Source organism: Bos javanicus, chromosome 27 (genome assembly GCF_032452875.1).
Source record: "Bos javanicus breed banteng chromosome 27, ARS-OSU_banteng_1.0, whole genome shotgun sequence".
Taxonomy (NCBI): Eukaryota; Metazoa; Chordata; class Mammalia; order Artiodactyla; family Bovidae; genus Bos; species Bos javanicus.
The window spans coordinates 8,579,983-8,593,751 of record NC_083894.1 but is presented as its reverse complement, the minus strand read 5'-3'; the positions used below and the strand labels follow the sequence as shown (position 1 = coordinate 8,593,751).

The 13,769-nt window shown below is 41.6% G+C and overlaps 1 protein-coding gene across 2 annotated transcripts in view; it reads right to left on the bottom strand.

Moving 5' to 3' along the window:
- NEIL3 (nei like DNA glycosylase 3) overlaps window positions 1-11,735 on the bottom strand; it is a 46,234-nt gene extending 34,499 nt beyond the window's left edge. The window contains exon 1 of one of the 2 annotated variants that reach the window (XM_061404116.1): window positions 11,482-11,735. In XM_061404116.1, coding sequence (XP_061260100.1) covers window positions 11,482-11,637 — 156 coding nt within the window. In that variant the 5' untranslated portion in view covers window positions 11,638-11,735. The remainder of the gene's footprint in view (window positions 1-11,481) is intronic. The other variant, XM_061404115.1, reaches the window with a different exon arrangement.
- Window positions 11,736-13,769: the final 2,034 nt, after the last annotated feature.

Sequence of the window (13,769 nt, the reverse complement as noted above, 5' to 3'; positions counted from 1 at the left end):
AAATTGGGAAAGGAGTACCTCAAGGTTGTATACTGTCACCCTGCTTATTTAACTTCTATGCAGAGTACATCATGTGAAATGCTGGGCTGGATGAAGTATAAGCTGGAATCAAGACTATGGGAGAAATATCAATAACCTCAGATATGCAGATGATACCACTCTAGTGGCAGAAAGCGAAGAGGAGCTGAAGAGCCCCTTGATGAAAGTGAAAGAGGAGAGTGGAAAAGTTGGCTTAAAGCTCAACATTCACAAAACTAAGATTATGGCATCCAGTTCCATCACTTCATGGCAAATCGATTGGGAAACAGTGGAAACAGTGACAGACTTTATTTTCTTGGGCTCCAAAATCATTGCAGATGGTGACTGCAGCAATGAAATTAAAAGACGCCTGCTCCTTGGAAGAAAAGTTATGAGCAACCTAGATAGCATATTAAAAAGCAGAGACATTACTTTGCAACAAAGGTCATCTAGTCAAACTTATGGTTTTTCCAGTAATCATGTATGGATGTGAGACCCGGACCAAAAAGAAAGCTGAGCGCTAAAGAACTGATGCTTTTGAACTGTGGTGTTGGAGAAGACTCTTGAGAGTCCCTTGGACTGCAAGGAGATCCAACCAGTCCATCCTAAAGGAAATCAGTCCTGTGGAAGGACTGATGTTGAAGCTGAAACTCCAATACTTTGGCCACCTGATGGGAAGAACTGACTCATTTGAAAAGACCCTGATGCTGGCAAAGATTGAAGGCAGGAGGAGAAGGGGACGACAGGATGAGATGTTTGGATGGCATCATTAACTCAATGGACATGAGTCTGACCAAGTTCCAGGAGTTGGTGATGGACAGGGAAGCCTGGGGTGTTGCATTCCATGGGATCACAAAGAGTTGGATAAACTCTAGCACCAGTCAGTGGTTATGAAGTACTGGCACAGCAAGCCTGAGTACTCAGTGAGGGAAAAACATTGTTTCACATTTGCCTTATTTTTATAAATAAATCACTTAGAACCCTAAACTGAGAAGCACCAAGAATTTGATATTTTTCTACTGAATAAGACTTTTTGCTGTCTCTTGCATACACTTCAAACCAAGTGTAGATTACAACAGTAGTTTTGAGGTGGGTTTCCATGACAACCAATTAGTATTTAAAAATTCTCATAAATTAGCCCAGAGACTTTGAAGATGATGATTAATAGAGCAGATATAGATCAGTTTTGAATAACCTTTGCCTCAACATAGACTAGGTTTTATATTTTTCAGGATTTTGGCCATAACGTCTTATGACCTTTTAAACCTTCCTTTTCTAAATTAATGGTTCAGGGGCCTGTGTGTCTGTCACTCTAGAGCCAACAGCCTCTTATCTCTCCCAGTATCCTTTACTAGCAACTGGTTTTAACCATGTCCTCTGACGTCCTCTGACTTTTGTTCGGGTTCCCAGTGAAGAAGGCTGGTGGGAATCTGGCCCTGGTTCACACGCACAGCCCTGGACACCACAGCAGCATCCCCCACTTTTTGGTTAGGAGATAATGTGCTATGACTGTCACCCCAGTGTTTGCATCTTCCTTTAAGCTTTACAAGTTAAATCTAAAACCCATCATCTATCACATATGCAGGAAAAGGTCACCATGCCAGTCCGCACACCCTTCGCCCTGCCTTGAACCTAGGATACTTCCTTTCTGGGACATACAGAACCCTCACAGCCTGCGCTTGATTCCCTTGTGAGGGAGTCTCTCCCTGTTCCAGGTTGAGTGCACATCCCTATGTTTCCCTAAGCACCTGTGTGCACCATGACCCCAGTGTTCAGACCTCCTGTTCTCTCCTTGATCTGGCTTTACCAAGTTCTGTAATGGCTCCTGGCAGAGACAGAGACGATAACCTTGAAATAGACAGTGGTGTTACCATATCTAATAAAATAGTAAATGGGTCCCTAATGTCTCCCTGGACGGAGAAGGCAATGGCACCCCACTCCAGTACTCTTGCCTGGAAAATCCCATGGATGGAGGAGCCTGGTAGGCTGCAGTCCAGGGGGTCGCTAAGAGTCGGACATAACTGAGCGACTTCACTTTCACTTTTCACTTTCATGCATTGGAGAAGGAAATGGCAACCCACTCCAGTGTTCTTGCCTGGAGAATCCCAGGGACAACGGAGCCTGGTGGGCTGCCGTCTATGGGGTCACACAGAGTCGGACATGACTGAAGTGACTTAGCAGCAGCAATGTCTCCCTGGGAGTCTGCTCACAGAACTAAATTAACCATTTTGCAAGAACTTAACACCATTTAGTTTAAAATTATCAGCCAACAGCTACCACAGTTCATGTCACTCACTTGGCTATCTACAACTTTGACATCCTCTAAGGATAAAGATGGCAGGTGGCATCTGGACACACACCCTCCACATAAAAAATGTACCATTCAGGGCTGTTGAACTGGATTTATTCATTTTAGAAAAGCCTGTTGACTTTCTACTATGTGTGAGGCCTTGCGAGGCCTTATTCTAGATATCTGAAAACCAGATCATATTCTGGGGAAGTTTCCCACTCTGTAAGGATAACTAACTGCTCACTGTTCAATGACTAGACTGGGCCATCTAAAACCTTCCCATTATCAAAACACCCAGATGTAATTCAACAGTAACATATCATTGGGTTTTGTTATAATTAGCTAAACAAAATCTCTGAGTACAATTCATATCAAAAAATTTTGTGCCACGTATTCTTAAACCACTGTAACGTCCATTTCAGAAGGTATAAATTAAAAGAAACCATAAAACCCTGGGGAAGGGGGAAATATGGGTTCTTAATGAAAACCTCTACTTTTTCTTGCTCCAAGTTAAATGCCAGGGTTCCTAATAATGTCCAAATCTAGCTTATCCTGATTTTTATCCTAGATTTTCCCTGGGAAATTTCTAACTCTGTGCTAGATATTCCTATTAGTTCCTACAGTCCTGAGGGAGTTTGGTTCCATGTGTAGCTAACGGAAAGCACGGCTGAAATGCCCTCTAGATGAAGATTGAGGGGCAGATTAAAAAGAGAGCTTTTCCATATAGTATTAATCTGTTAAGACATCACAGGCTGTCCTGGAGTATGCATCTACATGCTGTCCAATTACTGCCAACCATCAGAGGTTTTAGGAAGTCTAATGGATCTGACCATGGGAAATGTCTCTCCAGCCAAAGGAGGATTCAGCAGAAGGCCCTCCCAAATGTTAGGGTTCCTGGACCACTTACTAACAAGACAAAGAGGAGCATGTGCCCTTAGACATACATTGCTTGTACATAGGAGGATGAGTCAAAAAACACAAATGCCAATATACTTAAAATGCATGACACCAGTAAGTCTCTTCACACAACTGTCCACGAGAAGTGAACCATGGTGTCCTGATGGACAGAGCCGCAAGGAACCAGAAGCCAAATCTTCACAGGTGTGCTGCTTTTGTACTCTAGTCTCTATAATCAAAAATAACGCAGGACACCAAAAACAGAATGTGGAAAGGGATGATATTAAAGTCTCTACAAATATTGAAAAAAGATGTTTTGGGCCTGATGAAGGTGAAGGTGACTATAACAATACAGATGTCAGCAGAGGGCAGGTGGGGAATGATCACAGGTGGAGAGGCCAGAGCTGTGGAAACACACAGACCTGACACCGTCCGATGCCTTCTGTGGCACAGCCTGCTCCAGCTCCAGACGCCGCGAGCCCTTGGCTCAACTGTGTGTCAGAATTAGTTTTTTAATACTTGATGAGGTGCTTGGGAATTAAAAAGACATGTTAGCACAACCTCTTCCCTGCTCACATACACGGTTTGTCACTCGCTATACACTCCAGTACACTCGCTGGGACTAGAATTTCCCTGTCTGGGAAGCAGAATCATCTTGAGGCTTTCTACGTGCCAAACCCAGCACAGGGCTTTCTACAACCACTGCGCTGGCACTTACCGACTGAACAAGTGTCTGAGACTCGTGTTTCTCCCTTTTTTGTCTGTGAGCTCCTTGTGGACAGCAGCTATGGTGTTTCCTTATCCCTGGGCGCTTCACACGATGCCTGGAGCTCAGGAAACATCTGTGAACCAGATCCCTCCCTCCTGCCCTCTTGGTATTCCCCACCCATCATCCCCATCTTGCTATACCTTTCCCAAGGTTTCTTGGCAAAAACTTCTGTTCCACCAACTGTTTTAGCTCCTTTGAGAATTATTAAATCCTAGTCTCTTATTTTCTAATTATCTTCAAAGAAATGAGGCTTAAATATAGGAGTACCAAGTTACTACCAAAAGCTAGGTGGATGTAAAATATTATAGTTAATCAGAATTTCCCATTAAGTAAAAAGAAATTTACGGGAAGGTTTAGGATTTCAGCAAGCAGTCCCAGCCTGCCCTGGTTTTTACTTAAGATGTTTACTTAGCATTTAAATGACTGCTTTGAAAACATCTATTCTAATACCTTATTTGGGTTCTGAGGGAGATGATACAAACTGTCTATCATGTGGGCACTTGACCCAAATCATCTGATCCCCAGTACACTATCATTTCTAAAATAATCTGCTCTAGAGAATATACTCCAGGCAAAATAAAAATTTCAACTTATAACTGACCATCTCAAACACCTGCATACATTTTTAACTATTTTTTTTCTTTTAAAACACCATTTGAGGGATAAATTCTTATGTACCAGTGATGGTTTGTTCCATTTATTTTGAGAGCTCTTATGTACAAATGGGGCAAGGCTTTTGCAATAAACCTAAGAATTACAAGAGATTCACTTGCCCTACTGTAGAAAATGGGGTTATCACCTCTTCAGACAACATTCGACAGCCCATGCAAATTCAAAAATTAATTCCCACAAGCCTATTATTTTTGCTGTAACTGTACACAATTGTCCAATATATACCCGACTTTCTCATTTTGACTGTTATAAACTTGTTACTGTATTATCTGAACATTTCATTCTTTTTTTTCCCCCTGAAATAAGAGAAGAAAATATCCTTTGCCATAATTTTAAGTATGATTGAGAAGGGTTCATCTTCCCATTTTCAAGTGGCTTAATAATAGGAAATCATCAAAACAACATATATCTTTGGAGACAGCACATGATTTATTGTGCTGATTACCATTTATCCTGCCTATCCATGGGTGAACAAGGAAGATGAACTTTTCAGAACAGAATAAGACTTTTCCACAGATAAATGGTTTAACTCTAGCACAGTTACATATTTCCCCTAGAGAGGAAAAATATATCATATTTATAATCACAGTCTCTCCTTTTTGTCCCCCACATGCTTTTTACCCCCAATACAACAATACTTTTAGTAATCACAAGCCACTTATCTATCCATTTAAACTATCAAAAAAACCTAACTTTAAAATGGTCTCTAAGCCCCCCAAAAGAGGTCTTTACATAAAAATCTGTTCTACAATTTTGTAAGAGCAGAGGCTGTTACACTTACTTACACTAAGCACTTACTCTGAGGTTAAATGTTTTATACACAATATGATTACACCAAAAGATTCAGATCAGATCAGTCGCTCAGTCGTGTCCGACTCTTTGCGACCCCATGAATCGCAGCACGCCGGGCCTCCCTGTCCATCACCAACTCGCGGAGTTCACTCAAACTCATGTCCATCGAGTCAGTGATGCCATCCAGCCATCTCATCCTCTGTCATCCCCTTCTCCTCCTGCCTCCAATCCCTCCCAGCATCAGAGTCTTTTCCAATGAGTCAACTCTTCACATGAGGTGGCCAAAGTACTGGAGTTTCAGCTTTAGCATCAGTCCTTCCAAAGAAATCCCAGGGCTGATCTCCTTTAGAATGGACTGGTTGGATCTCCTTGCAGTCCAAGGGACTCTCAAGAGTCTTCTCCAACACCAGACTTCAAAAGCATCAAGTCTTTGGCGCTCTGCCTTCTTCACAGTCCAACTCTCACATCTATACATGAACAAAGGAAAAACCATAGCCTTGACTAGACAAACCTTTATTGGCAAAGTAATGTCTCTGCTTTTCAATATGCTATCTAGGTTGGTCATAACTTTCCTTCCAAGGAGTAAGTGTCTTTTAATTTTATGGCTGCAGTCACCATCTGTAGTGATTTTGGAGCCCAGAAAAATAAAGTCTGACACTGTTTCCACATCTATTTCCCATGAAGTAGTGGGACCGGATGCCACGATCTTCGTTTTCTGAATGTTGAGCTTTAAGCCAACTTTTTCACTCTCTTCTTTCACTTTCATCAAGAGGCTTTTGAGTTCCTCTTCACTTTCTGCCATAAGGCTGGTGTCATCTGCATATCTGAGGTTATTGATATTTCTCCTGGCAATCTTGATTCCAGCTTGTGCTTCTTCCAGCCCAGCGTTTCTCATGATGTACTCTGCATATAAGTTAAATAAACAGGGTGACAATATACAGCCTTGACGAACTCCTTTTCCTATTTGGAACCAGTCTGTTGTTCCATGTCCAGTTCTAACTGTTGCTTCCTGACCTGCATACAAATTTCTCAAGAGGCAGATCAAGTGGTCTGGTATTCCCATCTCTTGAAGAATTTTCCACAGTTTATTGTGATCCACACAGTCAAAGGCTTTGGCATAGTCAATAAAGGAGAAATAGATGTTTTTCTGGAACTCTCTTGCTTTTTCTATGATCCAGCGGATGTTGGCAATTTGATCTCTGGTTCCTCTGCCTTTTCTAAAATCAGCTTGAACATCAGGAAGTTCATGGTTCACATATTGCTGAAGCCTGGCTTGGAGAATTTTGAGCATTACCCCTTCATAAAGTCATCACCAGATAGGTGGGTCTGGTGAGAAAGCCCTGATCTAGGAGAAAAAGGAACAATTACCAGGACATTTACTGCAGCTCAGACAGTAAAGAATCTGCCTGCGATGCAGGAGACCTGGGTTCGATCCCTGGGTCAGGAAGATCCCTGGAGAAGGGAATGGCGATGCACTCCAGTACTCTTGCCTGGAGAATCCCATTGACGGAGGAGCTTGGAGGGCAGGCAACAGTCCACGGAGTCACAAAGAGTCGACACAACTGAGTGACTAACACTACTATTACTTCTTATTTTGCTAGGCACTAAGCTAAGAGTTTTATGTGTCCTATAATCTGATTCTGACCAAATAGGCAAAGATGTGAGTATAAGCAACATAGGAGCTGGAATTCAAAAATCAAGATGATCAGATGTTTTCTCTACATCATCCCCAACACTTTAGGGTTCACTAAAAGCTCCAATGGCTGTGGAGAATCATCTCCCTGAGCTTCCTTAACCGTTCTCTGTTCACTCTTGCCCTATGACTCCATGTAATGCTGAATGCTGGTAGCAATGATCCTGAGTTATTAAGATGAAACCATTACCCGGATCCATGGAAGAATGTAAGCAAATACTATTATGCATGTTATATACAAGTTAAAAAAACCTCTTTCTAGATTTAAACGAATAAGCTTCATTTAGCTAGAAAATTAATCTCTGTGGATAAGCTCATTCCTTCATATAATGGCAATCAAATGAATTATGAATTCCACTTCGTCCACTACAAAGAGAAAGGAGGGAGGAAAACTTTTATTATGTGGCTTCATTACTTTCGTGTAATAGAAATTTCCATTTAACACGCATAACAAAATACACACTCATAGAGAAAGATTCCAAATTGAATTTATTTTAAAATCTTTCATCAAAACTATTTTTGCACTATTTAAAACTTTGCTCTTCTCCATCCATTCAAATGTTTACTAAATAACTCAGACACTGTGAAGAGCATATCAAGATGAGTAAGAATAGCTAGCATATTATATACATATATCAAACCTTAAGGAGAGAGAGAGTAACCAGAGAATCATGTTTCAAATGAAATGAATGCTTATAAACTCTGTTTCATATTCTGTTTTGTGAAAGGAAACTGAAAACATATGCAGATTACACACCGATATCACCAAAATATTGTATGCACCCAACAATTAAAATCGAAGGATTGACTCTTCACAGCTCATTAAGCAGACATGTTCATTTATATTCCAGTGTTGTTTCTTACCATAAGGTTCCAAAAGCTCCAGCAGAGTTTTATGCAATGTGCTTACAGAGTTGCATAATTTTATGCTGACAAGACAGTGGATCAAAACTCAGAAGTGATGTAGTGCATGGACGACTAGCAAACACTGGGCTTCTATGGCTAGGCTTTCTTCTTCAAAATGGGGGTCACCTGTCACAAGGAGACATGCCTTAGAACATGCTCTCCATGAACTTCAAACCTGAGCCAAGAGAACGACTACAGGCCACAGTAGCTAATTCATTACAACAGTAGCTACACAGGTGGGATTCTTCTTTTTGGTACAATAATTATCTGGAGTTTAACTCATTTATTTTAAATGCCCAATTAGTATTTATTTAACTCTCCTTTGTACTTTTTCATGTTTATTGCAATATAAAGAAGACCATATGCAGTTATTATTTTTCAACTGCTGCCTTGTGAAAACTAACGATTTCAAGTCAGTAGCAGAAACCTTTAAATAGTTCTAAGGCTCAGGCATAAAGGTCTAGGAAACATGGGATCACCTATTTAAGTAGTGATCATGCCAGACATCTGTGACAACCTACCACATTTTGATGAAATTTACTATAGGGCTTCCCTGGTGGTTCAATCGGTAAAGAATCTGCCTGCAGTGTGGGGGACCTGGGTTCAATCCCTGGGTCGGGAAGATCCCCTGGAAAAGGGAATGGCTACCCATTCTAGTATTCTTGCCTGGAGAATTCCATGGACAGAGGAGCCTGGCGGGATCTCAAAAAAGTCAGACACGATTGAGCGACTAACACTGTGGATTCAATGCCCCTCTAAAATGCAAAGACCCTTCATGTTTACAAAGATTATTATTTCTTTAGATCAAGGGCCCATAAAGTGAAGCTATGGCAAAACATTTAGAATATTCCCAATGATAAAGAGATTATTAATTCCATATTGATTTTCACAAAGGGGTTATTCATTTCTTATTGATTTTCAAAGCCAGTTCCCATAGAACAAGATTTTTGATTCCAAATCATAAAGACCTATTCCAACTTTTAATACCTCTTTATGTCAAAGTATTAAATATAGTAATGTTCAGTGATTGCTTCCAAGTGATATTATTAATTGCCCAACCACTGACAAAGCATCTACATTATATTATCAGGCTGCACTGTGAATATGGGAATGGAAGCCATTAGCATTACCAAAGTAGGTAAGCCAATTGGCTAAACTGAACAGAAGTAAAAATGGTGGCAGATCAGCCAAAAACTTAACGTCTCACTTCTCTAATTAATAAGTAGTCACCACTATATGCTGAGCAGTATGGTATTCTTGCCAAAATGAATCAGTCATTTTCCTACTGAACCTTTTATAACTGAGGGGAACTATGGTTGAAAGTGTAGGGTTTGGAGTTTGAAAGAATGGAGATTAAACCTGGTTCAGCCCTTCCTAGTCATGTGATACTGGGCAACTTAATTGTTTTAAACTCACTTCAAGCTTCACATTCCTTATCTGTAGAATCAGGTTAATCCTTTATCATGGGGTTATTATTTTTTATAATGAAATGATATATAACAGTTCTTCAAAAGCACTTTATGCCTTGGAACTGAAGATAATCATAAATGGAAAGGAAATGTTCATGCTGGTCTGGCCTAAAGACCAATGAGGTAATGTCTATTTAAAACATTAAATGGGATTCTCAAGGAAGTAAGTTTATCTGACTCATCTTGTATCCTCAGGAGCTAGTAATAGCTTAAAACTTAATACAGAATATATTACTGTTTAATGATGTAAATTATAATATCTGTAACATATTCATGCCATATCCATTACCACACCCTATTCCCTTTACTTCCAAAATAGCAATTCTGTTCCCTTCTCTTCATTTCTGTCACCAGCCCCCTCCTCTGTGCTCCAGGCAGCCTTCTCAGATTCCTGTAATCCTCACCTGAGAAGGCAGCATGTACCCTGGCTTTCTGCCAGTCTTATAATTTTCCTTTGCAAGGAGAATGATCTTTCAAAGTGTCACTGGATCTTAACACCCTTCAAAGACCCCCATTATTCCAGAATGAGTAGATTCCCAGGATCTGACTTCGACCAGCAATCTCAATTTTGTCTTATTTCAAATCACGTTCCCTGTATCTCATCATCCCCTTTCCAGCCACACCAGATTTCTTTCAATCTCTCTTCCTTTGCTATTGCCTGCAGTGTTCTGCCTGCCAACCTTCAGTTCAGATCTAGGTATCTCCTCACCCTTCACATCTCAGCTTAATTGTTACTTTCTCAGCAAAGCAATCCCTGAACTTCCTGTAAGTTCTCATGGAACCATGTATCTTTACTTTAGAGAATTTATCAACTTATATTTCTCTCTGTTTTTATCTAATGAATGTCTATGTATCTTCCCAACTAAAGAATAGCCTCCACAAGGGGAAGTGTTACCGACGTTCCTTGAGTATTCAAAATTCTGTTGAATGAGTGATTTTTCTATAAACATTAATACTCTTAAGAGACTACTCAGGATTCATCTCTGTGGTATCCTGAAATGATTTTGAAAGAAACACTATAATAAAGGAACAGGTACAGAGTACTAGCTGACATATAGTCAAAATAAATAAAACACAAGGGCAGTTGGAAGGAGATGCAAAAATTACTCTTTGTCCAAGTTTGAAAATGTATTTTCTCAGACTTAGAACTTCATTTCTTTCAAGCTGTAAGCATATGCTAATTTCATAGCAAGCAACTCTTTCTTCCAAGACCAAAGGCTATGATGAAGCTTTGCAGGAGAAATTGAAGTACAGTGCAATAATGCATGCATTCATGAAATACAATCATCCGTACATCTGAAGGGCTTTTAAGGCACGAGGTTTAATCAGAATATTTTCAGTACAAGTTCTAAGTTCTTACCAAATGAAAATCACACCACCTGCAATGCATGCCTGAGTGGCAAGAAGCTGTGCTACAACTTCCTTTAAAAAGAAATGAATTCGCTTAAGGGATCCAAAATGGCTCTGCCCCTTCATTAGATGGCAATATTGAGTTGAGTAGACAGGGTGGTGCTAAATCTTCTGTGTGAAATGTTAAGATTATATACTAGTTGTAATACATTTTCAGTTGCAGAATATTAGGCAGGCGAGAAGCTAGAATTTTATCCTACAAGCTTACTGTTTTTAAAACGTGAAAAACAAACAGAAAAAAAAAAAAAAAACAGAGGTTGCAGGCATCTGCTAATATTAACAGCAGATAATATCTGATAATATTAACAGCAGAAAATGCGGCTATGGACAGAAGGAAACCATCTTTTGCTGGGTTGTAAAGAAGCTGCGCAAGGTGGCATGGAATAAAACACCTTCCATCACTTCCCACCTGGGCATCTCCAACGCGGCCTTAACTCGGCGGTCCAGCAACCAACCCTCAACCGCGCAGGCGCACTAGTAAGGCACTTTGGACCCTGGAAACCCGATGGGCTTTTTGTTGTATCTCCCACTGCTGGTCCCCTAGCGAGACACGGAAGCTGCTCACCTGTGAGGAGCCCACAGGCCCGGAGGCGGCGGGCGGCGAGCCGGGCCGCCCCAGGCCCTGCAGCGCGCGGCCCCGCACGTCAGTCACCGCCTGGCCCGGGCGCACACGCGCCCGAATCTTCTCTCCATTTAGAGTACAACCCGGGCCTTCCACCATCGCCCGGGCCCGCGCTGTGCCCCACTAAGCTGCAAAGCCAGCCGAGAAAACTGCCGCGTAACTTCACCTCCGCGGAGGTACTTAGCTCCTCCGAGAAGTTCAAATCTCGCGCGCTCCTGGCCCCGCCCCGGCCCCGCCTCTCCAGCCGCGCCCTCCCCCAACCCTCCCCGAGGGCCCGGCTTCTCGGCGCAGGCGCAGTGGCCCAGCCTTCGGGCCCGGACGCGGGGCTGCAGTAGAAAGGAGAGAATTGTTGCTGCTAGCTCACCACCCTGCCCTGGGGGCCGAACTGTACATCCTCAGAAGCTCCAATTTTGTTTTCTTTGCTTTGAGGTTTTGCCGTTGTCCTTGAGCTGCATGGTACACGCACGTTTTGTGACCTGATTCTCTTGTTCTTCCCGAAGTCCGAGGTGGCCTGGCAGGCCTCAGGTTTCTGCAGGCCCTCCTCGGGCTTGGGTGGGTGCAGAGGGACTCAGGGTAAGGTTTTTACAACAAGCAGCTTTTACTTTTCTCCTATAGGTTTAGCATGTCTTAGAAAACGTGGCCTACTATGCCAAGTATATCTTAGTGTCTATGTTAAAATCCTCTTCATTTTTTGATACCTGAGCTAAGCAAGACTCTACAAAAATTCATGCAAATATTCTGTTTTGGGATGTCCGAGATGAGCACCATTTGAAATTGCTTTGTAAAAAGGCAGCTCTATATAAATTTGAGGCAATGCATAGTTTTTCGAATTTACACAATGTAGCACACATGAAAATATATAATGACTCCATAAACCTTTTTAAATAATGAAAAATCTAATTCTTTTTCAAAATTAAAATATAGCATATTAAAACACAACGTCAATTTATCAATAATTTAGTAAGCATATCACAGCTGTTGTTAAACCAGAAGAATATATATACTAAAGATTTAAATTAAAAAATTGGAAAAGTAATGTCTTTCTCTCTGTAGGGAGAGATTAGTCATCAATAGTTAGCTGGATCAGGCTCAGGATTCTTTGTATTTACTTGTTTAATTACTGTTTACGCTTCTAGGTCAGGTTACAAAATAGTCAAGGAAGAATCCTATTACCTAACAATCCAAATTCAGTCATGATTTCTGCCCTTTGATGGAAGGCAGTCTTCATATGCCCAAGCTCAGGGGCGGTGGCCAAGAGGAGCTACCCCACGCTCAAGCTCAGGGGCCATGGCCGAGAGGAGCTATCCCATGTCCAAAGTAAGGAACAGCAGCTGCACTTTGCTGGAGCAGCCGCGAAGAGATACCACACGTCAAAGGTAAGAGGAACCTAAGGAAGACTGTAGGCGCTGAGAGAGGGCATCAGAGGGCAGACAGTCTGAAACCACAATCACAGACACCTAGCCAATCTGATCACATGGACCACACCTTGTCTAACTCAAAAAACTAAGCCATGCCGTGTGGGACCACCCAAGATGAACGGGTCATGGTAGAGAGGTCTGACAGAATGTGGTCTACTGGAGAAGGGAATGGCAAACCACTCCAGTATTCTTGCCTTGAGAACCCCATGAACAGTATAAAAAGGCAAAAAGGACACTGAAAGATGAACTCTCCAGGTCAGTAGGTGCCCAATATGCTACTGGAGATCAGTGGAGAAATAATTCCAGAAAGAATGAAGGGATGGAGCCAAAGCAAAAACAGCACCCAGTTCTGGATGGGACTGGTCATAGAAGCAAGGACCGATGCTGTAAAGAGCAATATTGCATAGGAACCTGGAATGTTAGGTCCACAAATCAAGGCAAATTGGAAGTGGTCAAACAGGAGACGGCAAGAGTGAATGCCGACATTCTAGGAATCAGTGAAGTAAGATGGACTGGAATGGGTGAATTTAACTCAGATGACCATTATATCTACTACTATGGGCAGGAATCCCTTAGAAGAAATGGAGTAGCTACCATGGTCAACCAAAGAGTCTGAAATGCAGTACTTGGATGCAATCTCAAAAACCACAGAATGATCTCTGTTCGATTCCAAGGTAAATCATTCAATATCACGCTAATCCAAGTCTATGCCCTGACCAGTAATGCTAAGAAGCTGGGGTTGAATCGTTCTATGAAGACCTACAAGACCTTTTAGAACTAACATCCCCCAAAAATGTCCTTTTCATTATAGGG